At 37.0% G+C, this 23130-nt stretch overlaps 2 protein-coding genes and 1 long non-coding RNA gene across 4 annotated transcripts in view; 1 reads left to right on the top strand and 2 right to left on the bottom strand.

The window, feature by feature from the left end:
- Positions 1–23130, top strand: part of LOC306996212 — a 1114438-nt gene that overhangs the window by 432502 nt on the left and 658806 nt on the right. The gene's annotated exons all lie outside the window — the stretch shown is intronic.
- On the bottom strand, positions 35–8358 carry capns1a (calpain, small subunit 1 a). 2 transcript variants are annotated; one of them, XM_079605886.1, is made up of 11 exons: positions 8090–8358; positions 7277–7351; positions 5185–5221; positions 3810–3902; positions 3667–3724; positions 3519–3583; positions 3059–3127; positions 2732–2810; positions 1989–2105; positions 659–717; positions 35–546 (listed from the first exon to the last, which is right to left on the bottom strand). In XM_079605886.1, exons 2-11 carry the CDS (start codon positions 7321–7323, stop codon positions 520–522), a joined length of 651 nt encoding a protein of 216 aa, XP_079462012.1. In that variant the 5' UTR covers positions 7324–7351; positions 8090–8358; the 3' UTR covers positions 35–519. The 2 variants fall into 2 exon arrangements, with proteins under 2 accessions (XP_079462012.1, XP_079462013.1); XM_079605887.1 differs by having other exon boundaries at positions 7277–7347; positions 8090–8157.
- On the bottom strand, positions 8311–13763 carry alkbh6 (alkB homolog 6). Its single transcript, XM_079605884.1, has 6 exons — positions 13431–13763; positions 13273–13341; positions 13113–13173; positions 9280–9431; positions 9091–9189; positions 8311–9008 (listed from the first exon to the last, which is right to left on the bottom strand). The coding sequence occupies exons 1-6, from the start codon at positions 13488–13490 to the stop codon at positions 8739–8741; spliced, it is 711 nt and encodes a 236-aa protein (XP_079462010.1). The 5' UTR covers positions 13491–13763; the 3' UTR covers positions 8311–8738.

The raw sequence follows: 23130 nt of genomic DNA, 5'->3' as shown, positions 1-23130 counted from the left end.
TTAATCAATAAACAAACTGATGAAGAAAACAAAGTTTACCACTATATGTTTTTATTCAATATAAAATTGTATTTGACACCAGATTTTCATGAAAAATTCATGGCAATATTTTTATCCCTTGCATCCCCCATTGGCTTCATGCAAAATTGGCACCAACTGACAACATCAATATGTATAACAGTTTTGCATATTTGTGGCTGAACCTAAACCCTTCATAAAGGCATCTTTGTTCATTTTGACACATTTCTCATAATTTTCTTTCTTTGGTTAGTTTTCTGTTGAACAATGGATTAAATGCACTAAAAATGGTAAAAGTAAATAAAAAATAAAAAAAACACGTATAGAGAAAGAGAATAGCATAGTTGAGTGACACTCATAACCCCAGAGGTTGAAAAGCTCCATGCTGGCATTTCTCTAGAATTAGTGCTATAGTGTGTGAAAAACAAGAGGGAGCTGTGTGAAGCATAAAGTCATTATGGCATATAACTGATTAGACGTCATCGCAGACCTTCACATCACTCAGGAGTACATTGTCAGCTGCAGCCACTGTGAACAGACATCATTTCATTTATAATTATATATTACAGAACCTTTTATCCCCAGTAAATTTGATACTATTTTGTGTCATTAAGTTGTTAAGATATCAAAATTCTCTTACCTCCTGAATATTGACCTTGATTGTGCCATCATTGTCTTTGTCAAGAGTCTTGAAGGCACCTGAAGTAAAAAAAAACACGGATAAGTATCTTTAACACTTAATTAAATAAAGAATAATTTCATTTATTCTGTATGAAATTACTGACACATAGCTTAAAGGAGTTATATAATAAGAAAATATGCGAACACTAACTTTTAGATACAGAGTCAATATCGGCTATTTACTAAGTCAGCTAAAAAAAATTTTTTATTTCGAACTTGTTTGCTCTGAGACATCATATATTATTGATGATCTTAATATATAAATATACACTGAAGGAATTTTCAAATAGCCTACAGGGGGAGCAACAAGTAACCAAACTGAGTAAATTTGAAAATTTAAAAATACCTTTAATCCCTCAACAGCTGCTCACATAGATTGTATGAAATAGACTGATTAACAATGTTTTCTTTCTTTATTGCAGACATCCCACCCTGCAAAAAACTAATTTCCGGAAGGTAGTGCATATGAATGCGTAAAATAAATAAATAAATATAATATTCACATAGTATTATGTGAATATATTATAATATTCGTAAAAGGTTACAGGTAAATAAGAGATTTCAATTAAATCAGAATTTGAAACGCATCTTAGTACCAGGTGTCAACGATAATGCTTCTTGGCTGACCACTTGTGATCGGATTACCAAAAAACGCATCTTAATACGGGGTTGAAACAGGGCTTCTCTCTCGCTTGCTCGATCTCTGGGATATTGTGAATAATTTGCGGGGATCAGGGAGCCACTATCAAAATGCTGGGAGATTTCCGGAACTTCGTGGAGAGGTGGAATGTCTTTTATTGTGCTTATATTTTCCAGTAGCCTTCAGGTTACACACCACACTTATGTTTTGATATTTGCTTTTGCTAGTCAGAGACATGTGGTATTAGGGGGAGGGGGAATTCTTATTATAGAAAGCTTTTTATTGGACAAACATTTGTAGTGCCTGTGTGTGGAAGCTGAGTCATCATCCAACTCAAGCAGTACACTAGCACATGGCTTCAAAGCAGACATGGACTAAAGGACACAAAATAAGAGTAAGAGTAAACAATACATTTGCCTTGTAGCTGTCATTTTATTCAACGACTACTAAACAAGCCATCTTTCAGAATAGGGAAAACAAGATTAAGTCAGCGTTTACATTTCCAGGATATGTTACTCCCTCATTTCTTCATCATTTCCTGTACTCACTCTACTCCGTGTACTCCTCAAGCTATTAAACACTAAGAAAGAAACCATTTCATTCAGCTAAAACTATTTAAAACATATTTTTTCCTTTATTATCAACTTACGGCACATGGCATCAAGTCTCACAAGGCAGCCGATGTAATTGTCAAAATCCATGTTTCCACTCTCATCGCTATACCTGCGAATAAGCATCTGAAAGATTTGCTCGTTCAAAGGGAAACCTGATGGAGTCACAAAAGATAGATTATACAGAGGATGAACATAGAGTTTAAATGTGATCAGCACAATGCATATATATTAAAGGACAAGTTTGCCAATTTTAAATCAGCTTTGTAATGTTTCATGTCGGTAGTATATGAAGTGTACTCAATGTTACTAGCAACCTAATCTCCTGGTTTATTTGAAAGATTCTGACAGCTCCAGGGCTATTGTTAAAACTACAGATAGTACTTCCACATTTTGTATTGCTGCTCACGGATGGTCAGATCGAACCCAGTGCATTATGGGTGTTGAAGTTTCTTTTTGGCAAAAGGGAATACGACAGCCCTATTCTCTGTTTTCTATAGTCATGTAGCACCAGTTTTTTCTACTGCATAGACAGCAAAGTTTTTATTAAAAACCCATCTTGTCAGTGGTGAATTACCCTTTAACATCACGGACCAGTTCGCACTGGACTGAAACTAGCACAGGACTAATATTGGTCAAGATCATTTTTCACTAACCAATTCCAAGCAGTCTTATTGTCAATACAACATACATCCGGAACCCCTAAATAATCCATTAATTGGGTTTTGTTAATGTTATTATTACAGATGAGGATGATGCAAAATCCACAATGGGTGTTTACCTGCAGCTTTGAAGGCACTTGGAAGCTCATCTGCTCCAATAGTTCCTGAGCGATCTCTGTCATAAGCCTTATAAACTGCCTATAAAACAGACAGTAGATTAGTTATGTTAACTTTGTTCTCTTGTTTTTTGTTAACGGTCTTAATGTTTTACTTTAAATGCAGAGTTCCATTTTCTGTACATTCATAAGAAAACCTGTAAATTCAATCAGCAATACGAATACATCAAACACAACAACATACAAATACACAGCTTAGTTCAATCAAATCTCTAGTTTAAACTCAGTAAGACAAATCTTCAAGCTGCTGTTGTTACATTCTCTACTCACCTGCCATTTCTTGATGTTGTTCCAGAGGTGTTTAAACTCATGGAAGCCCAATTTACCTGTGCTGTCACTCTGGAGCACAATGTCAAGATCAAACACCATCAAAAACCTGAACATCAGCCTCAAAGATTGAAATAAGTAAATAAATGGTATTGGTTGTCGGAGCTGATAGTCTCGTGGGCAGCACACAAACATGTAGTGTGACTGAACTTCAGGCAACCCGAGTTATCTTTCACACTCTACATTATAATGTTGTGATGCCTAAATTCTCTTGTACCATCTAAAATAATTGATTTTGTTTTATTTTTAGTCAAGACAAAATTGTATATCCATTTACAGCCAATAAAATAATTATCGCCCTGTCAGTATCGGCCAGAATTATTGGAATAGATTTTCCACTAAAATCAACGCAAAAATTTGGTTCGTATGAAAGCAATTGTTCAGATCAAACAAGGAAGGATACATCCATGACAGCCACCATACTTCTACTTGACTCGATGGTAAAACCCTCTGTCTTCAGATCACCATCTGCAATAACATACAGGGCAGAGGGAATCGGCGTTACACATCAGTAAACATCAGACACACACATACCCGCACATACCACTCACGTTTGGAGATGATTCTGTTGAGGATGTCCATCAGTTCATTGGGGCTTACTTCCATGTCCTGAAACAAAAGGAAATGTTTACAACAGCCAGTGTTTATTGTACATATCGGTGTATATCTGAATATTTGTTCGTGTAATACTAACATCGCCAGCGAGCTGCTGGAACACTCTACGGAACTGCTTCTCTTCCTCGGACTCGTTGACCTCGGCATAAGCCAGCGGTCTGCGGGGCGGGGGCTGGGGAAGGATCTCAATAGTATCAGCATCTCTATTTGCATCTCCAATGCAAATATGCCATAAAATATTTAAAAATGACTAATATATTGCTCTAGAATGGTCCTAATATAGAACTCTCCATCATTCATGTTTTAACTAAGCTACCAGATACACACTGTACCATGTCTTTTATGATACAGACAATACTTTGATTAATTTTTAGCAGTTGGATTTATTTACTAAAACATAAAAAAGCATTTGACAACGAATAAATCATATTGGATACAGCTCTTCAAAAGTCTAGGCCAGTTTTTCAGGAAGCAACGTAAATAGGTGGTGACACCATAATCTTTTGGGAAATTGATAAATTAATAAATCAAGAAGATCAACTGAGAATTAAGCAGTCAACATGTGGATAAACAGATCTTTTGATTCACAGATTTTTATTCAATTTGATTTTCAAACATAGGCCTAATTAAAAAACGAATAAATTAAAATTAAATCGGTAGCACTTTATTTGACAGTATGTGCACTTAAAAGGTAACTACATGGGTTAATGTTAGGTTCAGGGTTAGTACCTAGTTATTACAATTAATATAGTAAGTACAAGATATGTTCATGGGGAACAGGACGGTAAAATAAAGTGCTATCATAAATTCTAATTATGAATACATAAATGTAGCAATTACTAATATAGTTTTAAGTAATCAATTATTCGTTTTAAAACTATATAAATTAACTAAAATATTATTATTACTAATAAATAATTTAAACAAACAATAGCTATTATTAATATGCGATTACAAAGTGATTGACAAATGCATTCTCAACTTGTCTATTGCCCTATAATCTGTTCCTCGACAAAACATTAAACATTTTTATCATTATTGTCCGTAATTGCCAAACTGAATATATATAATATTAATATACAGTAATATGTATTTTTATGTACTTTAAATGATGTATCTACATTTTTATTAACCAATGATTTTTTTATTGATTTGTTTTTTTCATTTAATTGATCAATTTCTTAGTTAATTTATTTATTACCCAAATAAATGAGTGCCACAATTGAGCCCCAAATATATTATTGCTTTCCATTCATAATTCACTTTTCAAAGAGTTCTGTAGAAATAATACAGATATTTTTTTTATTATTGAGTGTACACATCAAAAATAAGGGCACTACACTACACAACACTGCAGGATTCTTTCTATTGGCTCTTTTTTTAAACAGATCAGAGATGACTGACAACAACCATCAGAGACACTCCAGTATAACATCACAGCTCATGTTACTCACAGGATCAGAAGGCACAAACTGGCCAGGGTCGACGTTGCTGTGGAAACAGGATGAGAAGGCATAATTATGCTTTCTAATCAACTACACATTCACAAGAAGTCACAGTTGTAAAAGTACACTTTGGTACATTATTTCCATCTTATTAATAAACAAATAGTACTGCCACGACAGCAGTACTACTGATCCTAAAAAAAAGAAGAAAAAAAAAGAGATTGTGGATGCAGAACAGTCTGTTTATTGAACATATATTATCGCAAAGTTTCAAGACTGTGTCAGTATTATAGTTTATAAAGGATTGAACTACAATCCCACAAAGCACATAAATTAATTAAAATGGCAGTCAATTTAAATCCTTTGATTTATAGTCATTAGATAGAGGTTAAACAATAATATTATTAAGGGTGGTTGAGTATAGTTTCACTTTTCTAACTTTAGTTAGTGTGTACTGTTGCTGTTTGAGCATAAACAACATCTGCAAAGTTACAAAGTTCAAAGCAAAGGAAGATATTTGCTTTTAAAGAAAAGGACTACAACAAATGGCTGGTAGCGACTACACGACATTCCTCCGGTGTTACTGACATCACCAACCCTAAAATGTACATAAACCCTGCTCCCGGGAACACGCAGTCCATGTTGAGAAGAGGAAAAGTTGTTGTATAACAGAACATTTGTGAGTCAGCTCAAACTTTAGCATCCATCTTTTCACATGCAATAGAAAGTCACTCTGTGTGAATCTCACAACAGTTCCTACAGTATACGAGCAAATTATAGATTACCATGACAGAATATCCTGAAGATAGTTAACTCCACATCAGCAACATAAATTCATCAACTAACCATTCAGAGACGTCCTGTTGCATTCTACATGTTGTCACTTCTTCTTGAGTCTCTCCATCTTTGTCTGACTCCGTTTTAACATTAAAGGCAGAACAGTTTCTGTCATCTTAGTGTGTGTCTGCGTGAGGTAATCGTAGCTGCTAACACACACGAACTCTTGAAACCCCGCCCTCTGCAGCAGCTCATTTGCATTTAAAGGCACAAAACGGTGCGTTTTTGCAAACCCTCAAAAAGTGACAACTTTAACATGCTATATAAAAATATCTGTGGGGTATTTTGTGATAACACTTCACACACACACACACACTCTGGGGACACCAGAGATTTATTTTACATGTTGTGAAAATGGCATTTTACCACCCCTCTCACCCCTTTAAGAAAGTTCAGAAACAGTAATTTAGCCTCTCATCAGAGTTCGAAAGACAGCAATCTCATCATCCAATCGAACTCTGTTGTGCACCAGAAATGCTAGTGTAAAAAGCACCCTAAAACTTTCTGGGAGGTGGGTCCCAATGACTGGAGTTGAGAAACACTGTTAAATATGATAACAGTGATAAAAATTAGGGGTATTACATTTTATAATTGCACAAGGAGCAATACACAAATTGTACTGCCAAAGAGCGCCGTCCTTCGGATGAGACGTTAAACCGAGGTCATTACTCTCTGTGGTCATTAAAAATCCCAGGATGTCCTTCGAAAAAGAGTAGGGGTGTAACCCCGGCATCCTGGCCAAAATATGCCCAGTGGCCTCTGTCCATCATGGCCTCCTAATCATCCCCATATACTGATTGGCCTCATCACGGTCTCCTCTCCACCAGTAAGCTGGTGTGTGGTGGGCGTTCTGGCGCACTATGGCTGCCGTCGCATCATCCAAGTGGATGCTGCACATTGTTGGTGGTTGAGAAGATCCCCCCCCCCCCCCTTCTATATAAAGCGCATTGAGGTCTCAGAAAAAGCGCTATATAAATGTAACAAATTATTATTATTGTTACAAGTCAAATTTGACATGCATAAATGTAAACTTTCCAACAAAATACTAATTTTCTCTGTACAGGTACATATGTTTCAAAGCACTAATAGGAAAGCTATAAATATAGGCTAGTTGTGTTTTTATTTGTAGGATTGTTTCCCTTTTTTTCCTGTCTTTGTTGTTTGAAGCATCATCATAATAATAATTAAAAAAGTGATATTTCAGCCTCAGAGGCTGGCTTACATAGAGATGAAAGAGCGGGTTTGTAGTGAAATATTGCCTCACCTGACCACATCAATAATGCCTCCAAGGAATTTTTTGGCTAGGAACATCTTGTGGCACAAATGGTTCACTCACTTCCTGAGAGGAAGAAGAAAGCCAGAATAACGTCTCTGAATTGTTATAGGCTACATTACATTAGTCACTGACAGACCCACAACAAACTTAAATACATTATACACACATTATTCATAGCAACACAAATTACAATAAAAAACAATTTTGTTGAAAGGTTTCACAGAAATATGAGCTCACAGGTTTGTGAATGTCAATCATGTTAAAACAACTGCGGACACACCCACTACAAGTATGTCCATCCACCCCCCACATTAATTAAACCGCAAGAGAGAGAGAGAGAGAGAGAGAGAGAGAGAGAAAAAACTCACATGTACTAACGAAGTATCTAGCTATAAAACGACGTTTAAATAGAGTTAATAAACTTAAGATGCAATCCAGGGACGTTTTCATATAGGCAAATCGCATTAAATACGAACGATAAGTTTGTTTTCTGACTGTGTTGTTTTCGTCAGCAGAAAAACTTCTCCTGGTGACAGTATTTGTTAGTCCTCTTTAAAAAATAAGGCTTGACACTAAAATAATAATCAAACACGAGTGTGTTTTTAGATGCTCAACCAAATTTGGAAGCGAGTAAAACATGCTAGCACGCTAAACAAGCTAACGTCACCTTGCAAGTATCCGCATTAATCAAGTAAAACCCGCAAATTAATTACATTTAACGTTACTGGGCAACATTGTTGCTGGTAAACGTGCACGAATATTTTGAATTCGCTTTTAAGCGCGTAGAAAGAATACACTTACCAGAAAAGAGAATGGGGTAAATGTAAACTGTCGCCTGTAACACGGCAGTACAGTAACTCATCTGACAGGATACGCGGATTCTAAAATAAGTTACGCAAACAACGTAAATGTCAGAGTGAAAACCAGTCTATGGTGAAAACACAACCCACATTCCAAAAGATCGAAACGCAAACATCGTAGAGAAAGACCATCCCGTATTTCCAAGAATTTAAGGAGGGGAAGGCGCAACGCTTGAGTGACTAGTTCTAGTTTGCTGGTTAGACCGGTACAGGCTTATACAAAGAGAGTTAAAATACTACAAGTCAGAAAATACGCACATACTTAATTTATTTAGTTGTAAAATGGCCATTTGTTTATCGTTTCACTGAAAATTGTCAATGTATATGTGTTTGTAAAAGATTAGACAACCCTGTAGAGTAGACCTTTCCGGCTTCAGAGGACAAACATTTCAAAGGCTGTTGCATAAATGGCACCCAGTAAGATATCTACAGTAAGATGTCCTTATAGACACTATAATGCTTTGCATGGACAATAATATATTGTAAGTTGTAGCCACTTTTGTGTATTGCATTTACACAATTTGCTTTAAGGGTGTAAACATAAATAACCTGTTTGTCTAGTTCAAAGTTCAGTTAAGTCTTTGTATGTGTCACTTCTTGCCAAGCAACAGATTGGCCCGGACGACTTTGGGAACGTGGCGGATGGTGAGGGAGACTCTGGTGCTTCGGGGCAGGGCGTTGCCCAGGTGAGCATCCGTTGATGAGAGATTTACCACATGCTCAGACAAAATATCTTCAGAAACTCCTTGAATACCGTGCAGATAACACTTATACATATCATCCTGGAGAATCAGCAGACTTTTTTGTTGTACCAACAGCGATAGTATGTAGCGGCTTTTTTCTGTTTGAGGAACTTCAGACTGCAGGGAGAGGAGGATACCATTAAGAGACTGCTGTTTGATAGTTAGATTAAATTATTTGTGTGAGTCTGTGTGCTGCTACCTGAGTCTCACAAACAGGCTTGTAGAAATCTAGAACCGTATGAGAACCCAGACTGATAGTTGTTACTGTGGGGTGATACAGTGGTCCATCAACATGAGGCTAAGGGAAAGAAGGTTGAAAATGAAAAAGGATGGGTTAAAAATGATCCCTACAGGAAATTAAAAAAGGAAATCCACTCACTCTCCTTACCATAATTCCCTCCCCAGGCTTGTATTCATTTACAAGCACATGATTAGCTGCCTTTCCAGAAAAAACTCCAAGAGCAGATATTTTCTCTGTGTACTTTAGCAGCCAATCAGGGAGCTTTTCAGTGAGCATTCCTTTGGGATTTGGCAATCCACCTGTAAAAGAAAGGGGAAAAAGGCATCTTTTTTTTTTATTAATATATGCCATAATTGATGTCATCAAACAGAAATAAGATAAAGTATATCTGACTATAGTGATTAACCCTATGAAGTCTATTGTACAGTTGTGTCGACCTTGATTTATTGCAATATTGAGGTTTTCAGTTTTATTTTGATTTTAGAAAATAAACTTGTGATTGCTCTCCTCACTTATCAGTTTCTAGCTGCTTTATGTAAGTGCAGTTTGCAGTAGTACTGAGTCTTACTGAGTTAGTGTGTGTATAATAATATGAATGTTTACTGTGGATTAGGTGTTCGACTAACCCAGGTATGAACCTTACTGGGTCTGGTGGTATGAGTCTTATTGGGTTAGGTGATCAACTAATCACCCGGGTGTTGAGTAATCTGACTGCCTCAGGGAAAAAACTGTTACGAAGTCTGCTGGTGGTGGCACAGATGCTCCATACCTCCTGCCGTGAACAATCCATTAAAGGGGTGAGAGGGGTCATCCGCAATACGAATGGCTCTAAGGATGCAATGTCTCTTAGTTGTTGAGGACTAGTGCATCTTTGAACCTACATTCAGTACAGGTAAATTACGGTCTAAAATCTAAACCCTGTCTGTGAAACCAGGCCTAAGACAGGCCTAAGACTTTTCTCAATTCGTATTGTCATTTTTGCTGTAAGGTAGGGGTGGGCGATATGGCAAAAATATGATATCACGATTTTTTTCAGGAAAATCACGATTCACGATTTTATCACGATTCCTTTTCATGTTGGTTTTACTATTTTGCAAGTGACTGAGCATCACAGCCAAACTAATGTCCCTATTTTAAAAACAAAGCCTTAGGTAACAAAATATAAAATAAAAAAGAATGGCAGATATTTAGGCCAAAGTGGCGAAGATAAAAAAATCTTTGTCATTTTCTTTGTTATTAAAAATTAAGAACAAAGATACACATACACAACTTAATATACAAATTAAATAAACAGTGCTTTATTTTTTCAGCTGGTGAATTTAACAGCATTGAAGAAAGTAATTAAATGAACAAATATGAAAATAAAACACAACATCGACTTCACTGTATACATTTTACATTGATTCTTATTAAAGCTACTATTAAAGTTCTCAGTCAAGAGTGAGTGAGATGCTCTTTGTATTTTGTTGTTTTATTAAGGGATAGTTCTCCCAAAAATTGTAATTCTCTCAAGCCGTTTTAAACCCGACTAAGTCTCCCTCTTCTGTTGAAAATAAAAGTTATTTGGAGGAATGTGGGTAACCAAACAGTTGATGTACCCCAGTGACTTAATAATAGTTTTTTCCTACTATGGTAGTCAATGGGGACCAGCAACCGCCCGGTTAGCCACACTCCTCAAAATATCTTCTTTTGTGTTCAGCACAAGAAAGAAATTAATACAGGTTTGGAACAACATTAGAGTGAGTGAGTAAATAATGACAGAATTTTTATTGTTGGGTAACTGTCCCTTTAAGGACAAGTGGCAGCATGTTTACTATTAGGGCTACTGTCACTTTAAGATCTGCGCGCAACGAGTCTAATATACACGCATTTGACAAGCAGATTTTTTCTTAATTTTTTCTATTGTTCTTTCACTTTAGACATAACCAACTTTGTTTATGTAAACCTTGTGTGTATTTGACAGTATTAGCGCAATAAGACTCGAAAGATAACTTAGCCCAATAATCAGATGCTGTTAGACAGGCTTTTAGTGCATGCGCGCGTCGGCGGGTGTAACGTTATTGCGCTCAGAAAAGCGCCCGTTAGAACAGCACATCAGCAGCGAATGACATGTTTAACCGGCAAGGCTTTAAAGCACATGCAAATAATTCATTTTTATGAACTACAGTGTCCCGTTCCTCTGCATTGCATGTGGATATACGTCGCGCTGTACCGTATGTTGAGACGGAGGCGCCAGAAATGCAAACTGATAAAATGCACGATCCTACGATATTTCTTCAAAAGCAGATCGTGGAGACATTTTAATCGTCCACGATCAAAAATCGTAATATCGCACACCCCTACTGTAAGGTATCTGTACATTTACTCAAGTATGGTTTTCAGGTACTCTTTAAACCTCTACTATTGTATGATATATTTTGCTAGATTAATTTGTAAGGTCTCTAAATTATTAAAGGAACACTCTGACTTTTTGGGACTTTAGCCTATTCAACTTATCCCCCAGAGTTAGATAAGTCCATACATACCTTTTTCATCTCCGTGCGTGCTATAAGTCTGTTTGACGCACCCACCGCTAGCCTAGCTTAGCACAAAGACTGGATGTAAATGGTTGCAGCTAGCATACTAATCCAAATAAGTGACAAAATAACGCAAACATTTTCCTACTTACATGTTGTGATTTGTATAGTCACAGAGTGTACAAAAAACAAAGTCACATGAGACACAGACATATTTTAACCGTATAAATACTGGGAACTATATTCTCTGAAGGCGGAAGCACTGCTACTTGGGCGCAGCACCTGAGACGAGCTCTGAAAGAACTCTCTGCTCCTCACCACGGCGCCTCTCAGGTGCTGCGGTTATCACTCCGCCCAAGTAGCAGTGCTTCGCCTTCAGAGAATATAGTTCCCAGTATTTGTACGGTTAAAATATGTCTGTGTCTCATGTGACTTTGTTTTTTGTACACTCTGTGACTATACAAATCACAACATGTAAATAGGAAAATGTTTGCGTTATTTTGTCACTTATTTGGATTAGTATGCTAGCTGCAACCATTTACATCCAGTCTTTGTGCTAAGCTAGGCTAGCGGTGGGTGCGTCAAACAGACTTATAGCACGCACAGAGATGAAAAAGGTATGTATGGACTTATCTAACTCTGGGGATAAGTTGAATAGGCTAAAGTCCCAAAAAGTCGGAGTGTTCCTTTAACATGATTAAAGCTTTCCTGAAAATCCTGTTGTGCATAATATAATACGTCTTTTGCCCTCTGATTGATAATTCATACTACTTTTTAGAAAGTAAGAGGCCTTTAAGGCCTCTTAAAATGGCCACCTTTAGGTCCTTTAAAATGTATTTTTGCTGTGAAATCTGTAATGATGAGTAAACGTAAGATTAACTTTTACATTGTTAGTAATATTTCAAAGTGAATATTTATTGGACTGAAGCAACTAGTTTACTTAAGTATCCACATAATGTTTTAGAAAAATGTTAAAATATATAAAATATGATACTACAGGTTTTTGAGGAATGTTTGTTTGTCTCAATAATCATCGTATTGTATTCCCTTATAGGTTTGTCCCCCACAATTTTAACTACAGATCTTTGATAATAAAAATAAGCATTTATCTTACTAATAAATATTATTGGGAGATATATAGTAAGTGACAACTGATATTAATATGCATGTAGTAGTCTGCTATTCTGCTGTAAAAATCTCATTGATATACATTACAAATTGATCAGAATTTTATCTTAGTTTTTGGACATAAATAACATCTGCGCCAAATTGCATAGTTTGGGCCTCTGAAGAAAATGTACTCCATATTATCTCTATATCACACTATATAAGGGTCACAAACACCTGATGTTTCAAATATGATACAAAGCTTTAAACACATAAGCAGTTTAAAAAAAAAAATCTACAGGTTCAATAATAAACTGTTCCATTAAAGAGTGCGTGTGTCGAACAGCCTGTACTGACCCCAGTTCTGTAGCCTCCTCCCTGACAACTGTGTCCACTTGGGCTTGGGAGCTCTGTACACCTTACAAAAGAGACACAGGCCAGTGTAAACTACTGATGACATGTTATCTAGGTGTAGAAAGTAGGATTGCAGGCAGTCCAAACCATTTAAAAGTCCTACCTGCTGCAACAGATACTCTTCCTCAGTCTCCGTTATAAAATTTGGAATATAATAAATAGTTGGAGGAGCCTAAGTATTAACATTGAGTAAAATATTAAGTAAAAATAATAATATGCGTTAATTCAAACATTACATTCATGACAAATCTCAACGCTTACCTCTTTCACAATGAATTTTTCCAGGTCAGTAACGTTAGCAATGTTACATGGATTTGCCATCGTTCTTGTGAATATATAAGCATCGCAGATTTATTGAAAATGCAAGCAAATGACTGACATTACACGAGTATCTAAACAAATGTTCTTCAAAAGCAACTACGTCTATGCATAATATGACAAACATAAAAAACTTCATTAATGTTTACAGTGGCATCTAAGTTTTAAATCACTGAACTGTTGCTGAATGAGCTGAGCGGGATGTGTGTTTGGTATGAATTTCCCTCGCGTACTCTCGTCTCGTGACTATAACACGTGAGTTGACCGTCGCCGCCTGGAGGTTCGGAGCGGTAGTGCGCATTCAGAGGAGGGCGCTGTGACCATTGAAATGAATCGCCAAGAATGTACGCATAAAGCATAAATCCTCTCAATAGAAGACCATGATGTTTTAGTGAAGGAAGTACACGAACGCCTCCAAGACACTAAAGACAAAATATATATATATTTATTTACAAAAACAAATACATTAATTAAAAAAATTAGATAGCTAGAGATGTTTTGCTTGTAAGTAAAGTGACAAAAGGATCTCGAAACACTTGCATTTGTGTTTGTAACTAAAGGGACTACCTTTCTCCCCCATTTCAGCTGAAATACCCCCCTCCTTCTCTATCGCTTTTTTCCTCTCTTTTTCTCCCAACTCCCAATTTGAGCCTGCAGCGCTGCAGCTCCGGTTTCCATGGCAACGGCAGAGCAAGAGCCACATCTTGAATCAGCCATGGTTTCCTTCATTAATAGTTATTGATCAGGTGTGATAATGCTAACAACATCAACTCCAGGAGCACAGCGCGGACCGCATAAGCCTTCATCACTCTTGACCACTGCAAGCAGAGAGAGGAACAGACCAGCATGTAAATGGGGAAACCGGCCACTGCAGTGTGTGTGTGCTGCATAAACTGAGCGAGACCAACAACTGTGAAACACATCATAAAAATCTGAAGCATTATAAACATCATGTACTAAGTCCATAGTGAGTTGGTGTTTTAACGGATTGTGTTGCTCAGAGCTTCATGCGGCATTATAGAAATGCTTACAGTAGCCTACACGACTGTTCTGATGTTATGAATCATTATGATTGACTGTTGTAACGTGTATTTACCTGGTTGTAGTATTGCGGTTTTTGGGGAGTTTGGGTTGCCAGGGTTACACAGAAATAGTGATGAATTCGTGACAGGAATACGCCTGTGTTCTTCTGACACACTCTCCTCAAAGCCACGCTCCACACAAAGTTGTCGCCTTGACAACATGATTTAATGATGAGATCCTCCCCTACAACTATCTTCGAAAAACAGACACATCTATAGGAGAAAGCAGCAAAGCTACAGTAATCTCATAGATTATATCCTTCTCCTATGATCAGACGAGACACTGTTCTGCCATTTGAAACAGGGAAGGCTCGATTGTATTGCTCACATTTGTCCATAACGGTCCACATGTTTTCATGCAATTCTGATGTCCTTGAATGTCAATGAAGGTGACAGAGCATTACATTTGTTTAAATAAGTTGCATTTACAGCTGAGCTCTCCATGTGAAACTGGACTTTGAGGTTTAGATGCCTAATCGGTGTTGCATAAACAACATTTTATTATTCACAAATATTTAAATGGTGGTAAAATGCCCTTTTCACAAGATGTAAAATAAATCTCTGATGTCCCCAGTGTGTGTGTGAAGTGTTAGCACAAAATACCCCACAGATATTTTTATATAGCATGTTAAAGTTGTCACTTTTTGAGGGTTTGCAAAAACGCACCGTTTTGTGCCTTAAAATGCAAATGAGCTGCTGCAGAGGGCGGGGTTTCAAGAGGTCATGTGTGTTAGCAGCTGCGATTACCTCATGCAGACACACACTAAAATGACAGAAACTGTTCTGTCTTTAATGTTAAAATGGAATCAGACAAAGATGGAGAGACTCAAGAAGAAGTGACAACATGTAGAATGCAACAGGACGTCTCTGAAAGGTTAGTTGATGAATTTATGTTGCTGATGTGGAGTTAACTATCTTCAATTAACGTTAGCATATTCTGTCATCATGGTAATCTATAATTCGCTTGTATAGGAACTGTTGTGAGAGATGACAGAAACTGTTCTGCCTTTAATGTTAAAATGGAGTCAGACAAAGATGGAGAGACCCAAGAAGCAACATGTAGAATGCAACAGGACGTCTCTGAATGGTTAGTTGATGAATTTATGTTGCTGATGTGGAGTTAACTATCTTCAGGATATTCTGTCATGGTAATCTATAATTTGCTCGTATACTGTAGGAACTGTTGTGAGATGCACACAGAGTGACTTTCTATTGCATGTGAAAAGATGGATGCTAAAGTTTGAGCTGACTCACACATGTACTCTTATACAACAACTTTTCCTCTTCTCAACATGGACTGCGTGTTCCCGGGAGCAGGGTTTATGTACATTTTAGGGTTGGTGATGTCACTAACCCGTGAGGAATGTCGTGTAGTCGCTACCAGCCATTTGTTGTAGTCCTTTTCTTTAAAAGCAAATATCTTCCTTTGCTTTGAACTTTGAGCGTTGTAACTTTGCAGATGTTGTTTATGCTCAAACAGCAACATTACACACTAACTAAAGTTAGAAAAGTGAAATCATACTCAACCACCCCTTTGAATAATGTCTTTGATATTTGAGAGTTTTTGCTGTACTCTGTAAAAACAAAGTTGCTGCAAAATTGATTTTTTTTTTAACAATCAACTTGAATGTTTAAGTAATTTCAACTCAATATAGGCTAAAATAAACTGACTTAAAAATTTGTTGAATCTTGTACAACTTAAAAAAAATTGCTTCACTTATTTTAATGAGCTAAAGCAAAAAATATGTTTCCGTAACTTATTGATCACACAGAATGCATTTTTCCATTCCAGTGCGCTACTTTTTCATTGTTTTTCTTTGTAAAAATGCAGCTCTCATGTTAAAATCATTTAAACTTTGTAAAAAAAATCCCGAGACCAATTGATTTTTTTCCCCATTCCACTGACCACGTCTGATGTTTTGCAAAAACGCGTTCTGTGAAAGAGCCCTAATGCTGCACTGAGCTTTCCTGGGTTGCTGCTACAACGATATCCCAATGTGTCTAATGAAGTACTGACATCAAATATAGTATGTGACATGTTCAGTAGTATTGATGACTGAGATGTGTAAGAAAAAAATTTATGTTTTGTACTGCCAATAATCATGTCTTATCAGCAATGCTGCCAATATTCTGGGCCCTCTGTATTTGTGTCTGTGTAAGCATATAAAATGTGGAACAGTAGTATGCATTTCAAAAACTGCCACAATCCAGACAGCACACTGAATTAAGGCCAGAACGTGAGTGCATGGAAAGTGATCATCCCATATACCTTCAAAAGCTTTACCCATTAGAGCTTTGTAGGGTTCAACACTTTTTAAAGTCATCTTAGTGACCCCATATGGCTGCCATGATTGTTCTCCCTTCGAAGTGCCCTATATAAGGCATCATTTATGCCGTTTGGAATGGCTGCAAGAGAGACTGAAAAAGAGGGACATAAAAAGACTGTATATGACATATGGTTGTGGAATCAACATAATGATTATTTTCTGCCTTATTTATGACTTATTTTGGTTTCCAGTTTCCAAAAATCATCTGTACAAAAAATTAAATAAAAAAATTCTTATCACAGATATGCAGAATGAAAAGAATTTATCTTCTTAAAAAAACATCACCACTTTGACACCTAACCAATTAACCGTCTTCCAATACAACAGGTGTTGAAATATCAACAAGTTTAAAATTTCATGTCTGCGAAACATTACACTCTCTAGTAGACCACTTTTCTGTCACAGATAGCAGATGCCTGGTTTATCGGGTGAATAAGACATGCTTTTAATGAGGGGTTGTGTGCAGAGAAAAGATGTACTTGTCTCCTGTGGGAACTGTGAAGTCATTGTACAAGACATAGTAAAATAACACATCGGCATATGTGAGTTTGAGCCCTCACACTTTGGCATAGGCTACCAACCTTTTACGTTCATTTTGTCTGCATCATGGACATTTCTCTGTGTACAAAAAGATTGACTTAACAGTGCATGTCTTATCACAAAATACATGCTGCTGTGAGACCAAATGTAGCCTATCCAAAAGGATTAATGACTGAAGTCTACACTGTAAAAAATGATCCTGTAAAAACTGTAAACTACTGGCATTTGTGGTTGCCAGCATCATACCGTGAAAATATGGCATGTTATTGTTAATGTTTAAACAGCTATATGCTGTTAAATTACAGTTATTCTGTAGCTGACAAAACGGTATTTAGCTGTTAATTTAAAAAACAGTAACATACCTTCTTTTTACGGTATGATGCTGGCAACCACAGCTGCCTGTAGTTTACCGTTCTTTAACAGGATTATTTTTTACAGTGTAAATTCCTGAGGTTCTGAAGGACTGGAAATACTGGGATCCTTAACTAAATTTCAACATGATAAAGAACCCCCTATGATCTTTTATTTTCATCATACATTGGATTTAATAAGTTGTCATGAGCTTTGTGCAGAGAAAATGAGCCCTTGGGTCTGTTGTAATGAAATGTGCCTCTACTGAACACCAACAAAAAAACAATTGATTTTATGACCCACAGAGTTAGTACCTCTGGGCCTCTAAATTAATTTTAGTTGTCCAGTGATGTCCCACTAGATGACACCCAGGCCTATTTGGTTAGTAGCCTAACTAGGAATAATAATTATTATTAAAAATGCAGTGTACATGCAGTTATAATAGTCATTACAATTCAAGTCTTATCATAACTGGTAAAAACTGAAAGAAAAATAAAGAAAACATCAGTATTTTTAATTTCTTTCGACAATGCGCAATTTCACTCAATATTACTATTACAAAGTACTATGGTAATGCCGTAAATGAGTCCTACCTGTCCCAACAAAAGTATTGTTTGACGATTAGTTGACAGGCAATTGATTCATTAAATGATAAGCTATTTCCTCACAAAAGCAGTTTGTTCAGCATATGAAGCCTCTTCTCCATTCACATCTATTAAAAAAAATGGCATCTGGTCTCCTTTCCTGCGTACCACCACAGCCGCAGTGTTAGCATTAGCCGTTACGCTTTTTTTTGGCTAAAGGTTGCAGGCTTGTCTTCTAGTGCTTTGATTGACCCTTTTCACATTTCGTCATAGTTGGGTAAATTTCTATAGCGGGGAATGAGAGACTACTTTAATATATTTTCCGTGTTCCCATTAGCTCAAATAACAAAGGAAAATTTTTTAACAACTTTCAAAAAGAGGAAAAAATGGATTGAGATTGATAACACCAGTCAGAAGAGAGAAATGTCCATTTTACTTCCACAGCCGATGTATTAGAAACACCCTCACAGCAGCATTAGCTTCTTGTATTTTGATGCAAAGATAATTTAATGCAAATTATAGTGTTATAAATGTACATACATTTAAAAAAAAAAAGAACATAAAAAAAAACCTGGAAGGATTAATGACACTGGTGACTGTTATAACGCGTCATCACAGTCTGTGTAACGGGTTAGTTTTTAGCTATACAGTATACAGTTTTAGGGAGTAAAACTAGCGCCGCTACCAACATAGTCTAGTAGTCTACAATTGACCGTTCGCAAAAGCCACGCCCCTTAGTTATTGTTACTACGCCCGTCAAACAATTGAGAACCATAGCCATGGCTGGGTTGAGCTCCATACGTTAAGTGATTGGTTTTGGAGTAATGCAGCAGACATATCCTCCAGCGCACGACAGGAAGTATAGACAGAATAGCGCACGGGAGCACATGCACAAAACAGTTTTGTAAAATTATATATCAATCATTTTTATTTGATCATATATCATTTTTCAAAACTGTTTTGCGCATGTGCTCCCGCGTGCGCTATTTCAGTCACAACACTGCAATCAGAGGACGCGCAGAAACCATCAACTCTCGATGCGGTTCTCTTCATTCATAACTCGTAGCCGACTGAGAAGAATTTATGTGTGTAAATAGTTGTGCAACTGCGCAAACTTTGTTTTGAAGTTTAATGTTTGAGTTCCAGAGGAATTTGTGACTGTGTACCTGTTCAACCACATCGAAGTTTCGTAATTAGTAAGTCCGTGCTCTTTCTCTTTTTTTCTCTTGTTTGCTGACTGATGGTAGTACCCCAGAGTGCAGTCTGGACGATGGGGCGGGGCGACACTTTGGGGCGGGGTTACACGTGTCGCTCCGCCCACCCCCAATTTAATTGGCTTATTATACAGCAATCTTATTGGCCCAGATGATTCAAGCCTGAGCATGCGCATTCTTTATGTACTATTTTTGTGAATGATTTGTCCATATTAACGAAATATTAAATGCTAACTCTAATCGAATATTATCGGTTTACCATGGTCATTTTAGTTAAGATCTATTGGCTAATGTTTTATTGTTAAGACACAGAATAGACAAAGTTATTGTTTAAAAACGAACGCTTGGTGACAGCACCTCAGCTGTTTTCATATTTCCATCAGGTCGGTCGGTGGATCATCTCAAACTCGGGATTTTACGCAAATTATGATAAATCGCTGTATTAAAGGAAAGACATCGGACAAACCCGAACGCAAGCAGCTGATTTTAAATGTTATATTTAAATTTTTTTTTATTTAAAGCGCGACCGTTTTTTGTTGATTTTTTTAAACGAGATTTGTTCTCCAATGCTTGCATTTTTTGGCACAAAGTGCAAATAAAATGTTTAATGGCAAACTCATTTCCTTGTTGTTTACCTGTTAAAAATAGGTTTAAATATTAACACTGGCAAAGGCTACAGCTGCAGCCTAACTATTAAAAAAATCACCGCTGTAAATCTGGGCATTGCCTATAGCCTAACAGCCTACTTCAAATAGTTACTTATTTATACTTAAATTGAGCACATAAAAAATAATATTTGCTATAGAGCGACATATTAATATCTGTTTTAGTATTTTTTTTCCCACTTTTCAGCACTGCAGGTTTTTTAATTCCCATTGTACGCAAAAAAAAAAAAAAAAAAAAAAAAAAAAACAATGTCCAGGGCTTGTATTATTTGGTAGCCTATTATTGTCTTATTTGTCACTTTCGGAACTGTGTCTTACTGAAATACAGTGAATTATCATTATGTAGTGTAAAACCCCGAGTTTATTTTATTCACCAATCCTAATGGAAAAATTAAGCATAAATGAATGATGTAAAATGACGCAGCCCTGCATGACATTCGGAAAACATTACTATCAGCTTAATAGGCGATCTCTCCTTGCAATGCTAGTAATTGAATGCAGTCATGATCATTGCTCACTTAAAGTGCCATTGACTTATCTGCTGGGTAAATTAATAAATATAATTTAGCTAAATCTAAAACATCGTATGATTTATATCAGCAACATATTTCTTTATATCGCCCAGCTCTAAAACGGCTCAATATAAAGCTAATATTACTTTTTGAAAAACTGCTAGGCCTATAAAACGATGTGAATTGAGCGCTATACAAAATGTTTTGACTTGACTTGACTTCACTTGATAATGATATAGACCTAGGCTATCGTGGCCACGAATTAAGAATTCGTTCCCCAGATTTAGCAGGGCTATATTACACGGCAGTTTGCCTTGAAAGGATTGTTTGTTGTACAGTAACTTCATTTAACTTATTAAGTCGTATTAACTGTAACTCGTAGCCTACTAAGTTAATAAAAACATTATTTAATTGATCGTTACTGAAATCGCCATGCGTAGTAGCCTACGGCCAAACTGCGTAGAAGATCATTCATAAACTCGTACATAAAGGAATGCGCATGCTCATGCCTACTCCAATAAGATTGCTGTATTATAAACCAATGAAATTATTGGTGGGCGGAGCGACACGTGTAGCCCCGCCCCAAAGTGTCGCCCCGCCCCATCGTCCAGACTGCACTCTGGGGTTACTCGACTGATGAGGGGCCGCAGTGCCGTAGTGAAACGGTGTTTGTACATGTAGCCTGTTTTTTAATAATAGTGGCAAGCAATCATAAAATACAGCAAGTTTTAAGCCCGTGCAGACCTCACTGCCATAGGCGCATCGTTGCACTATCTTGCTGAAATCGGAATGTTTGACGGAGGTCCTTCTCCAAAGTTACAGTTGCTGAGCTAGGATTGGACGAGAACCGTTCGAGGGCGGGGTTTTGCGAACGGTCAATTTTAAAGGTGTGTTTTAATAGGCCTTTGTCTGAGCTCAGGGAAGAGTCAAATCCGCTCACCTTGGCGGTCCTTTTCTCTTTCTTATTTGAAGCGCTACAAAGTCAATTGATTGGTTCATCCTAAACGATCGTCTTTCTCGTAGATATGGTTGGGAAGTCAGGTTTATTATAGTGAATCGATTTATCCTAAACGGGCAGCTTTATTCTATGTCGGTTTGTAAATTCTGATAGTGAATTCTTCACACACTCGCACGTTGGAAAAAGCCCGATGATATTCTAAAAGATATTCAATAATCCGAGTCACTCCATAGCCTGTGTTGCTACCGTTTTCACCTCAGTTATGTAAATTAGGCTGTTTTAGTTGTAGGCTATTTAGTGCAAGTGTGACAGTCTTATTAAGATTTTTCATACATTAATTGAATAGCTACTGTTTAAATTAGATTATTATTAAGGGTGCAATAGGTGATCTGGGAAATGCTAACTTTAGCCTGCTAGCATTGAAAGCATACGATCCCACCCTCCCTGCGAATCACCGTCCAAAGCCACTCCTCCTCCAAAACACATGACAGACCAGAAGCGACGACCAATAACCAACGTTATTGGATTACATCCATAGCGATTCGGATTACATCATGTGTCATTCACTGGTGAGAAAACTTTACAGTACAGGTAGGGGAGAAACAAAAGCGCTTGCTTATAAGTATGTGACTGTGAAATGACTCCAGTTCAGAAGTTGACCTGTTGACATAAAGGGAAGAATGCACTGTATTTCAGCTTTATTTAATATGCGGTTTCAGGACATAGCGGCAATCTCACTGAATTATCTGCATAGTGCAACGTCAGCGGTACATAGAACTACTATCTGACCTGAAGGTACTTGCCACTTGTTGTCGGTTCAGATGGAAAGGTTGTTAGGTTGTCGCTGTTTACGTGAAATGTGCTGATGACGTATGATGTCTGAGTGAACAGACCAAATGCAATGATTGAACGAACATTTTATGGTCCCATGCCTTCCACAGACGATATATTTCTAAAAATACATTTAGACCGGTTACTATCAGGATATACAAGGAGACGTTCAACCAGCATAGCAATTTTATTTTCTAGAGAATCACCTATTGCACCATTAATTAGGCCTATATCAGTTTTATTTATAAAGTAAGCTTAAATTCAGCTATAGCTACTTTTTGTTTGTAGCTTGTAGCATATCTGTATTTGCAAAACAGTAGCTTGACTGAACTGTAAGGTAACTAATACAAATAGTCTACGGTTTCAATAGCCTCCCTCCCCAACACTGCAGAATATACACAATCAGTATCTGAGATGTGTGTTCATCATAGGCTGCACACTGCAATCCACTTTACAATCTATAACCACTGAGGTCTAGAATTAATGGCATTCTGGGAAACATTCTTTTGATTCGTTATTTACAGGCATAATCAAGGAAACATACCACGTATGAAGATCCACGGCAATTTACAGCGGACT

The sequence above is a fragment of the Phoxinus phoxinus genome (genome assembly GCF_949152265.1).
Source record: "Phoxinus phoxinus genome assembly, chromosome: 3".
NCBI classification, from domain to species: Eukaryota; Metazoa; Chordata; class Actinopteri; order Cypriniformes; family Leuciscidae; genus Phoxinus; species Phoxinus phoxinus.
Note: the sequence above shows the minus strand (reverse complement) of the source record. Positions and strands in the feature narration are given on the sequence as shown.

Excerpts from the sequence above, each read along its gene's own strand:
- capns1a (XM_079605886.1), bottom strand. The coding sequence starts at position 7,323 with ATGTTCCTAGCCAAAAAATTCCTTGGAGGCATTATTGATGTGGTCAG. Across the intron at positions 3,903-5,184 it reads AGTTTGTGCCTTCTGATCCT|CCCCCGCCCCGCAGACCGCT; the intron begins GTGAGTAACATG and ends ATCCTTCCCCAG. Across the intron at positions 3,128-3,518 it reads GTATGGTGGCTGTCATGGAT|AGTGACAGCACAGGTAAATT; the intron begins GTATCCTTCCTT and ends ATTGTGCTCCAG.
- alkbh6 (XM_079605884.1), bottom strand. The coding sequence starts at position 13,490 with ATGGCAAATCCATGTAACATTGCTAACGTTACTGACCTGGAAAAATTC. Across the intron at positions 13,342-13,430 it reads AAAAATTCATTGTGAAAGAG|GCTCCTCCAACTATTTATTA; the intron begins GTAAGCGTTGAG and ends GTTAATACTTAG. Across the intron at positions 9,009-9,090 it reads AGCCTGTTTGTGAGACTCAG|TCTGAAGTTCCTCAAACAGA; the intron begins GTAGCAGCACAC and ends CTCTCCCTGCAG.